Here is an 11340-nt window from a genome sequence, read left to right as displayed (position 1 = left end):
TTGTGTGTTTTCTTCTCCTATGACGTCTGCTGGTGACTCAGGTCCTTATAATGAAGTTTCCGCACAGGGAAGCACGTACTACTTCCCAGAAAATAACCAACAAGAAAACGACTGAATCGGTCATATTGACTTTATAAGCATCCTTGTTGGTGTTCTAAGTGAACAATAAGAAACCCCCTGTAAGGGATTCAGACCTGCCAGGGTTTACAGACAAAAAAGCTTCTGTTTTAATGGTCATATGATATGAGGAACTTTAATTCCAGGAATTAATCTAAAAGAAGAGAAAAGGTCGCAATAAACACATGTTGGAGGTTTTTTTAGAAATGCACTAAAAAATAGAAAAGTTAAAGAGCACAATGAGTTAAGTTGTGTCCTCATGCTTGTATTCTTTTTTATCCTCAGATGCACAAACCTTGCGATATCGATCAGGAGCCATGTGGGTGGCCATGCACAAAATCACACAAAATCACACACTCCTCCCTGTTTGGAGCAGAGAAGTTGACGCTGCACCTCAGTCACACCCAGAGGACTTGAGACTCAACACACTCTAATTCCTGCAAATATAAAAAGAGCTTTCATATTGGGAAAAAGCTTGAGAGGCGGAGAGTGAGTGGAAGTCTGCAGGATCTGTGGAGGAAAGGCAGAACAAGAAACAAGAAGAGAGGACAAGCATTTTGGAAAAGGTAAAAAAAAACTTCTACTATAATTTAAATAGTACTGATTAATGCATTGTTAAAAATATAATGACAAACATCTTTGCAGTACCTTAAAGCGTATTTATGCACGTGTGGTAGAGTTTAATGTCAGTTTGGCTCATTTAGTACTAGATGTAAGGTCAGTAAATGTAGATACATGTTTCATTTTCACTGCATCTATGTAAGATCTTCATATCAAAGTGCGTACATCTGTGCAGATCTCAGCAGAGTGAGTCATGCTGTAGGAAGAGATGAGTCTCTGCAAGTGTTACAAAAACAAAAGCCCACCAAGGAGTCACAATAACAGAGCAGGCAGGAGAGACGCAACAGGAGACAGATTCTTCTCCCCTTTGAAAAAAGGTTTAATCTCACATACTTGTGCCTAAATCGCCCACAATGAACGTTTAAAAACCTTTGGAAAAAGCTTTAAGTTTAAGAATGAACACATTTCTGGTCAAATTCTACACTTCAACAAATATGATCTCATACCCTTTAAAAAAAAAAAGTCTCCAAAGAATAAAGTGGGGAAAGACAACTGTAAACCTGTAAAGCATCTCTTTAGCTTACTGCATCAAATACGTGGAATTGCATACAAATCTTAAGCTTGTAATTGTTCAAATTAAGGTATGGCAATTAATAGCCATGTTTGAAAGAACAGCAAGCAACTACTTTAAAAAAAAAGATGAAACAATTTTCTTATTGTGCCACGATAGAGAGTAAAGAAGGAAAGGGTTAGAATCAAGTAAAAAAAAAAAAAAAAGATACTCGTAGTTAGTTTAACATTTTAATTTTGATATCTTTTAACTCACTGGTTAACCAGGACTGCTTTAATATTGGTATTTTGGAATTGTCTAATTTTAAAAAGGTTGTACCTTTGAGCTCCTCAGACAAAAAGTTGCATTGTTTTAGCACAGGAAAAAGCAAGGCTTTTCATGTGAACACTTTATTTTTAGCAATTAGAAAACAGAACCCAGATGTTTACCATTAACTTTGCTCCTGTAGAGAGATACATTATCAATTATTGAACATTTGGCAAGTTTTAAGCCAAAGTTTTTTGGGGGTTTTTTTTGGAAACAACTCACCTGCACCTAAATACATCCATCCATCCATCCATCCATCCATCCATCTATCACGCTATCTCCAGCTGTCTACAAGCAAGAGGCTGGGTACACCCTGGACAAATCTGCACTGAAATACAATTTATGTCTATTAAATCTATTATTGTAGTATTTTGCATAGACGTGGTTTAGGATATCATCATAAAGTGTGTCTTGGTGGCAAGCACTGGTTCTTAACTTACAATGTTTTCACCATCATAACCACAATCATAATAGAACTTTTAATTTAAGATAAAGACAGCAAAAATATATATATATATATCACTCAATTTTCAACTAAAAAATTCCTTTAATTAAAAAAAACACATATTTAAATCATCCTTATTCTATGTAAAAGCTTTATTGCCACCAATAGAACTTTCTAAAACATACTTTGAGTTTTTTGAGTCAAACAGAAAGATTTGCTGGTTTGCTTTGTCGTGTTAATTTCCACCGATTTTCCTTGAGGATTTTCTGACTCAGAGAAGTTTTCATTGTTCTATCAATTCCAAATTATGACATTAATATTATATATGGCTGAGAGTATTATTTTACATTAGTTTCTTTTAGAGGTTATTGTCAGTGGACCTTGAACAACACTGATTGAAGAAGCAGAAACGTGAGATGGTTTTGAAATCATCATAAAAATCATCTGTGTCAGAATTAGACTTGAGTTGTGTGGACATTATGACATCACCATGAGACCCTGAGATGAGAGAGCAGTGTAGGAGTAGCATGTGGCATCATTGCACAGGCATAAGAGCTTGCATCTATCTTTACCAAGAGCAGAACCATTTGATATCAAAGGCTGTCATGTTCATCATGGCAGTCAAACTCATATCTCTTTAAATGGGAGCAGGGGCTCCAGGTGAGAATATGGATATCAGAAACCAACAGCCGCACACAGTGAAGGTGCCACTAGATGGCGTCCAATTTAAACTCGCTGGTGGTCTCTTTCACCACATTTCTTTCCTCTGGTTAGTACCTGTTAGTGCTGGTACTACAGCCACTTTGGCGGTAAAGCTCCAGAAAATCTAATGTCAATCCTTTATTGTCCCACAGTGGAGAAATTCACTCTCTGTATTTAACTCATCCCCTTTGGGAGTAGTGGGCTGCCATTGTGCAGCGCCCGGGGAGCAGCCTGGGGTTAAGGGTCTTGCTCAAAGACCCAGAATGGCAGTCCATGGGAGTCTGTGGGTCTTAAACTCAAAACCTCCCGGACTCAAGCGTCTCTGCAGATAAAAAAAAACTGCATAACCACATCACAAACAGTAGTGGAGGTGAGAGATATGGGTATAGCTACCATGGACAGAGATGGGAATCAGCCAGTGGCGGCTAGCCAGTAGAGGGCGCTCAATTACCTTGATTATGACATAAAAAAAACTAATTAAAATTAATTATAAAATTTATATTTTATAAAATACATGGATAAAAATATTTCGAAATATACTGATATATATATTTTTAGATGTGCAAAAAAAATATTTAATCTTTAATGATGAGCAAAGCATCATTGCATTTTTTGCCGGATTGGGGACGCATTTCCGCCCTAGGGTGCAAAAATCTTTGCCTATTGTCCCTCGTTAAAAGTTGCATATTTACATTAGCTCCTCTGCAATACTGAAATATAGGAGAGCTCTGGGCACATCACAGCTACGCCCTGAGGTGACAGGAAGTCGACAGAGTTATTGTATGGGTGATTGACAGGCCAATTCAATATGCCCAAAAAAATTTCAAAGATTTCAAGATTTTTTATATAGGCAAATCTTGTATTAAAGACAATGCTGTTACAGGGCAACATTTAGCTAATTTGTGCCATTACAGAAAGAAATGTGGCATCAGCAGTAAAACCAAGTCAGAAAGTAGCTTAACAGCCATCAAGCCATGTAAGAAGCTGTGAAAAGCTTTATTCTATACCAGTATGGGGCCAGAAAACACAGCTGGGTTAATTGGAGAAACAGTCAAGTTAGTTACACACATGCTAGATCAAACATGAGAATGGTCACGCTTGGGCAACAGGATGCAGAGACACAGAGAAAAAAAAGGGTTAATACATTAATCTCTTAAGGCTAGTGAGCCATTGGGTCTATGTTGTCTTTTTGCATGCAGATGCCAGATTGTTGTGGAAAAAAATATCACAAAGCTTGGTGGAAGCTTGTGATTGGTGAATAGACACCAATCACAACATGTGTATCAGTGGCTCTAAGCAACCGTGATATTCGTTTCTCTTTCTAGGTTCTTATAATAGACCTTGTGACAGCAAGTTACCGCTCCTGTTATCACCTTAGCCTCATGACTAAATGTGAACAACTAACTCATCAATGAAGACAGGATCCCTACTCAGGCCTTAAGGTTGAAGGTCAAAGATAGAACTACATTGCGTGTGAATCTGTTCTGCTGTATCTACACAAAAAGATAAAAATAGCTGGCCTATCAGCCAAAAAGTTCTATTTTGCGCAATACAAAACAAAAACAGCAGATCGATCATTTGGACAGTTTTAGAGATTTTCCCCCAAATATTTTTTTTCAAATCACTTGGGGCGGGAATCTGTAATCAGTTTTATATATAATAATTATATATTATTAATTTGCTGACCTGAAAGCTTGGTAATTCAGGATACCAAAGAAAAAAAGCAGAATCTCTACTGCTAAATCTTCTGATGTCACGTTTCTGCTTTCAATAAGTCGGTTTGAATGAGATGCACATTGTAAACATGACCATCTGCTAAAGCGTGTGCAGTGATGGCTCCAGCAGGAATGATAACCGCTGGTATTTGAGCTCAGCCATTACTCAACCATGACACATGCAAATCATTTCATGTCAAAGATTGCATTGAAGCAAATTGTTATATAAGGCAGTGATGTTTCACAAGTGTAAGGATCAAAAGACTTCTAACAACCAGCAGGGTCCCCCGCTCTGTGATCAAGTGAGGATTTAATTCTACTGGGTCACAAACATCTCCAGAACTCATAAAAGCTTTGGGTTAATGCTTTTTTTTATATTTTTTCCAGCTCTGAGTAAGTCTCCAATAAGAAGATGTTGCACCAGCGCTGGCTTTTTATGATTCTGATTGGATGTATGTGCAGCTCTGGGTCTGGTTCAGTGTGTTTGGAAAGCTCTACGTGCAATGATAGGACTGACGAGGACAAAATACAGGTAAGTCAAATCAGTTCCTGTGCCTGGTCACTTATTTCCTCTCATTTTCTGTCATTGTGACAGAATAATGACACATAATAGCATCATTATTTGGAACAATCATAGAAAATGGGTCTCCTTAGTATTTTATGTTTCACCGTTTCAGGATTTTTTTTTTCGAGTGAATGAACTTCTTCAGAATATTATTGACATTATCTTAAAATATGAAGCTTTTCCACCATTATTAAACAAAAAGTTACAAGGGAAGATTGTTTAATTATAAATTATAGTACATAATATCGAATTGTTTCCTTTTCTGTTAAGCTTTGTGCACAAATTCTTCAAAGAAAAAAGATTAAAATCTTATAAACTTTGTCAATCAATACCTGGTTAAAACCAGCAGGTTATGAAAAGATAGAAACAGGTCAGGAAAATGGGATATGAGCAATTGGAGCAAATGTATTATTTTATGTCCTAAAATCTGATCACTCTCTGCAGTTAACAAACTTTCCTTGTTTTTTTTTTCTGAAGCAATAAATAAATATTAGTATTAATCTCAGAGTTTTAGTGCCACCCTCTGTTACTTAGTCAGAATATTTAAATAATTTGGATTTTTTTCCCTGATTTCATAACGTAATCACATGCCTGTGGCAGACAGCAGTGCTGCAGAGTTTGAAAGTTTTCTAAAAAGGAAATGCTGTGTTCTGGTCTAAAGAGGAAGATACGGAAAAGGATTAGGGCCACTGGGGGAAAAAAATGATTTTTACATTTTATTTCAACTTTAATCTCAGAATGTTGACCTTTTTTCTGAATTCTGCCTTTTTTTCTCTGAATTTTTTTACTTTAATCTCAAAATTCTGACTTTAATCCCATAATGCGGACTTTAATCTCAAAGTTCTGACTTTAATCTCAAAATGCTGACTTTTTTTCTCAGAATTCTGACTCTAATCTCAGAATTCTGACTTTTCCTCAGAATTCTTACTTTCATTTCAAAATTCTGAAATTTTCCCTATATCAAGAGGTAAAGTTAACTGAAAGAGAAAATTTTAAAATCACCATAATCTTCTTCCATAATACGATTACTAAAAAAAGAAAAAAAAACCGGATGCTATACTTAAAAATAAGAGTGGGTGGGTGAGCAGACAAGTTATCTCCCTATATAGATGGAAAACCTAAACCAAAGAAAAGGAAAGGAAAATGTTCCACAACTTTGGTGCGCCATGCAAGTCCTCATGATTAAAAGAAAGAAGATAATTTTATTTTGAAATGTTGCTGCTCATTGTGTGGTTTCTTACATCCACAGGACTGTCTTCACCTCTGCACGTCTTCAATCGAGAGTGAAATCAAACCACTAGGCGTAGCTGATCAGCAGGATTCGGATGGTTTTGGTGATTCTGAACTAACCAGAGATAATGAGAAGGATGACCTGTTGCTCAGTATCATTCTCTCCACTCTGGCTTCTAAAGACAAAGCAGCAGAGGACGATCTGGACGCCCACGATGATCAACGTCGCTCCTATGCCATGGAGCATTTCCGCTGGGGGAAGCCCTTGGGCCGCAAGCGACGGCCTGTCAAAGTGTTCCCCTCTGATGTGGATGAAGACGCCTTCCCCCTGCGGGCTCGCAGGCAAGTGAGCTGGAACAAGGCTGAAGCGAAGGATGGCATGGTTAAAGGAAACAGTAAAAACCTGCATCTGCTGCGGTCCAGACCCAGGTTCAGGTCCCAAACACCGCAAGGCCTGCCGGAGAGAAAAGCTGAGACCTACAAGATGAGTCACTTCAGATGGGGCAGCCCACCTGCGTCAAAACCAAACGGGGGATTGAAGAAGCTGTGGGACGAGAAACCTCGGGGAAAGATTGCTAAATTACTCAAGAACATTTTGGAGAAGGATGTGAAAATCATGTTGGAATAAAGAGTAGATCAACTAGAGATGTGTCTGTAAAATAAATCTTGGTTAGTTTCCATATATCTTCATCTAAGAAACTACTTACTTCAGAATAAATGTATTTTGGGTTGTAATATTTAATTAAAACTGACTTAAGGCAGTAATAAAGCACATAATGACCTGCTTGAAGTATTTGGACATGACTTGAAACTTTAAAAGTTATCACTCAGTTAATTAAATCTTGTATTGGCTTTGTGTCTTTTGTGGATTTGTATTTATTAAAGTATAAGGTAATTAGCATACTAATGTGTTTTTGTAATTTATTATGAAAATAAATATTCAGTTCTTGCAATTGACAGTTTTCTGCTTGATTTTATCTACAAAGAAAAAAAATATTATCAACACTTATTTGAAGTTAATATCCAGCTAGTTATAGAACAAACAACAAAAAAAGGAATTGTCTTTTGATTATTCTTGACCCTTTTTTATATAACATTTCATCTTATTTTTGATCACACTCATCTGGAGCCTTTGCTTAACACGGTACACCTCTTACATAACCTTTTGGCATAGTAATAATAACAGTTTGTGTTAAAATGCTCATTTATTTCCCTTCCTAACCTAAACAGATCTGTACATGTATTTTTAATACCGTATGTTTTTTTTTTTTTTTTTTAAGAAATCCTTTCGAAAAATAGAACTCCTCCTGATGACGAAAATAAGACAATTTTCAGGGCTAACATAATTTAACAAAGATCAAAGATGACCTCCTCATTGACCTGTAATACATTTCATTACAGGACCCCGCAGTAAAGCCATAAGAAATGGAGACGAGCAACTTGAGTAACTTTGGTGTTAAATCTAGAGGTAACATCAAGATTGATTTGTTAAAGTATGCTAAACAAATTCAAGGAACTTTCTGTTTCAATAAAAAAAAAACTGATATTTTGTGTTTAACCAAATATAAAGCAGAAAAATATAGATTTTAAAATGTGGAATAGATTTGTATTCATCTACTCCTGAGTCGGTTATTCATAGAACCATCTTCTGCTATGCACTGTCTACATCACTAAAATGTCCTTCCATTCTAGTTTGCAAAAATAGCTGAGACCTGTAAACAGCCATTTTCAAGTTGTACCACAAATTCGTGTAGGGATGTAGGTCTGGTCTTTGACTGGGCCATTTTAACAGAATGCAAATGCTTAAAGTATTCCATTGAATCTCAGGCAGTATTGTTAGATAGGTTGTCCTGCTGAAAAATGAACCTCTACCTGTCTCAAATATTGTGTGACCTCACAAAGTTTCCCTTTATGATTCTTGTATTTAGCTAAATCTATCTAAAAGCTGACCAGTCCTAATTGAAAAAAAATAAATAAATAGAAATAGCAAAGAGCACAAGGCTACTGTTGCCACCAAAGGATCAACATTCCCAAAGAGCAAATACTGGACTGTCATACCCAGGGTTGTCAGTTTCAGACAGATGGTAACAACTAGGAAACTAAAGCCAGAGTTCAAGGTATAATGGAGGATTTTTGAGATTTTTTTTAAAGAACCACCCTCTACACTCTTCTTTACCCACTCCTGAGAGTGGGTAAAGAAGATTTGCAATTTTTCCACTATGTCAGACTCATCACCGGTAAGGGAAAATGGGGACGAGTATTTAGAGCGGCCTTACATAAACATATCACAAGAATGATCGACAATTAGGATGACCACTTATTTAGATGATCCACCCAGAAAAACAGCATCCACCTCTATACCTTTAAAGTCGTAGGGAAGCGGCTGTTCCAATCGTTGAATTTCTGAATTCTCCCAAGTGGTGCCCATCTTTACACGACTGAATAAAGTGAATGTGATTGGTCATTTATCAAGAGGGCAGGATTGTTGTGGTGGAAGGTTCATAAGCAAGTTTGGTTGTGGCCGGTTTGTCTGTGTTACGCCCACCAAGGACACAACATATTTGAGGACACGAGACAAAAATGAGGGTTCAAAAAAGATATTTTATTAATAAATTCTCTCCGTTTTAGTTGTTCTTGGTTCGGCTTCTTCAGATTTTCTGCGAAGAGAAAAATAGTTAACGGCCCTCAAATCCCGTGCCCCAAAAAAAGAAAAAAAAGAAACCCAAAGTAACAACAGAAAGTTGGACCTGGCAGGCCGATCAAACAGAATAAAACGGTACAGCAGGGGGCCAACCCTATACAGGGCCGTCGAAGCCCCTACTGATACAAAATAAAGACAAAAAATAACCTAAGCAAAAGAAAAATCGAAAACAGGACTACCGGTCCCGCCAGGCCAAAACCTCGAGAAAAAAGTAAGAAAAAGTTAACAAAAATACCACATGGCAGGCTGGAACGTCCGCTGCAGGCCGCAGCGACAAGACAAGTGCGCACCGCGCACGATGGAGCAAATGAGCAGGTGGAAAGCGGCGTCCAAAAACGAGGTTGGAAAGGAACGCGAAAGGAACGCGTTAACGTGCTGAAGGCCAGCCTATTTATAGGCGGACGACAGCACCACAAATTAACATAATTAACTCGCTAAAGAATCCCAAAATATATTAACAAAAGATCCTTCAACTAAAGTTTATAAGAAAACAAAGAAAAGAAATGGACAAAAATCATAATGTGCCTGGGGCACATAACACCCCCACCCAAAGACTCTGAATGGGGTCTGAAGTAAAAAAAAACCCAACCCATTCAGAGAAAAAAAAACGGGACTAGAGACGCGAGAGTGCGTCGGCCACTACGTTGTCTTTACCACGAACATGCTGTATAGAGATGTTAAAGGATTGGAGTCGCAAAGACCAGTTCATCAAGCGGCAGTTTTTATTCCGCATGCGAGCCAGAAAAACTAACGGATTATGGTCCGTAAAAACAACCACAGAACCGCTAGAACCTCCAACATACACCTCAAAATGTTCTAAAGCAAGGATCAACGCAAATGCCTCCTTCTCAATGGTGGAATACCATCTCTGATACTTATCCAGTTTCCTAGAAAAATAAGAAACCGGATGTTCCACCCCATCAGTACCATCCTGGAGCAGGACAGCTCCGACACCAGAATCACAAGCGTCCACAGCCAACTTAAATGGTACATCGAAACGAGGGGCAGACAACACAGGAGCATTAACCAGCAAATGCTTAGTCTGCTCAAAAGCAGATTGACACCGATCAGACCAAATAAAAGCCACTTTAGGGCTAAGTAGGTCTGTTAACGGGGCAGCCACAGAGGAAAAGTTTTTACAAACCCCCCTGTAGTAGCCAACCATCGCTAGATAGCGGCGAGTGGTGGGCAGTGGGACAGAAAGAATAGCCTCTACTTTAGCCTCAACGGGGCGCACCTGACCTCCCCCCACCCTTTTTCCAAGATAGGTCACCGTCGCGTGGCCGAATTGGCATTTAGAAAGATTAACCGTCAAATTAGCCTCACTCAGACGCGTAAAAACAGTTTTTAAATGATCAACGTCCTCAGTCCAGGTAGCAGAACAAATGACCACGTCATCCAAATAAGCCTCACAGAATGACAAACCCGACAAAACAACATTCATTAGCCGTTGAAACGTCGCTGGGGCGTTACGCATCCCAAAAGCCATCACGGTGTACTGAAGGAAATCATCGGGTGTGACAAAGGCGGAAATTTCCTGGGCTCTCGCCGTTAAGGGCACCTGCCAGTACCCCTTTAGCAGATCCAGCTTCGTAACAAACTGGGCAGCCCCCACATGGTCCACACAATCCTCCATACGAGGGAGTGGATAGCAATCCGGCCTAGTCACCCCATTTACCTTCCTGAAGTCCGTACAAAAACGGTCCTCCCCATTGGCTTTAACAGTCAGGAGGCATGGTGAACTCCACGCACTACTGTTGGCAACAGCAAGTCCATGTTCCACCATGTACTGCACCTGCGTCTGCAAACGGCGCCGTTTGTCTGGGTTCACTCTGTACGGGTGTTGTTTAATTGGCTTGGAATCACCAACATCAATGTCATGGCTGAGCACACGAGTCTGAGTGGGAATATCTGCAAACAGAGACCTATGAGACTGGATCAAATGAACCACATCAGCCTGCTTGGAAAAATCAAGGTGGGACAACAAGAGAGGCAAGTTCCCCAAAACCGCTGAATTTGGAACCCTCCCTTCAGTAACAGCCGGGGAGAAAACGTCATCTTCAGGTTCAGCACCGGACAGCTCCTCCCGCACATCCGCAGCCGCCCCGACATCTGCGTCATCTCGTTCACTGGAAACACAACTGATAGATTTATGCAGAGCAAACGCACGTTCGACGTACGGCTTCAGCATGTTCACATGACATAAGCGTGAAGTGCGCCTCCGATCAGGAGTAGAGATCAGGTAATCACGATCACCAACCTTTCTCGTGATTGTATAAGGCCCACTATAGCGCGCTTGCAAGCTGGAACCAGGAACCGGAAGTAACGCTAACACTTTCTCCCCAGGCTGAAAAACTCTCAAAACAGCCCTTCTGTCAAACAAGGACTTCATTTTAGCCTGTGCAGTTTTAAGATTCTCTTTAGCAA

The 11340-nt window shown here is 39.2% G+C and overlaps 1 protein-coding gene across 2 annotated transcripts; it reads left to right on the top strand.

The window, feature by feature from the left end:
• The first annotated feature begins 501 nt into the window (after nucleotides 1-501).
• On the top strand, nucleotides 502-7068 carry LOC119785112 (pro-opiomelanocortin-like). Of its 2 annotated transcripts, none has more exons than XM_038287535.1 (3): nucleotides 502-683; nucleotides 4805-4949; nucleotides 6232-7068. In XM_038287535.1, exons 2-3 carry the CDS (start codon nucleotides 4830-4832, stop codon nucleotides 6838-6840), a joined length of 729 nt encoding a protein of 242 aa, XP_038143463.1. In that variant the 5' UTR covers nucleotides 502-683; nucleotides 4805-4829; the 3' UTR covers nucleotides 6841-7068. The 2 variants fall into 2 exon arrangements, with proteins under 2 accessions (XP_038143463.1, XP_038143464.1); XM_038287536.1 differs by lacking the exon at nucleotides 502-683 and adding an exon at nucleotides 4568-4719.
• The last annotated feature ends 4272 nt before the right edge of the window (nucleotides 7069-11340 follow it).

Source organism: Cyprinodon tularosa, unplaced genomic scaffold (genome assembly GCF_016077235.1).
Source record: "Cyprinodon tularosa strain WSP-4 unplaced genomic scaffold, ASM1607723v1 ctg24, whole genome shotgun sequence".
Taxonomy (NCBI): domain Eukaryota; kingdom Metazoa; phylum Chordata; class Actinopteri; order Cyprinodontiformes; family Cyprinodontidae; genus Cyprinodon; species Cyprinodon tularosa.
This window is presented reverse-complemented; position numbering and strand designations above follow the sequence as displayed.

Coding starts and splice junctions, on each gene's coding strand:
- LOC119785112 (XM_038287535.1), top strand. CDS start 4,830: ATGTTGCACCAGCGCTGGCTTTTTATGATTCTGATTGGATGTATGTGC. Junction 4,950..6,231: donor CTGACGAGGACAAAATACAG/GTAAGTCAAATC, acceptor TTACATCCACAG/GACTGTCTTCACCTCTGCAC.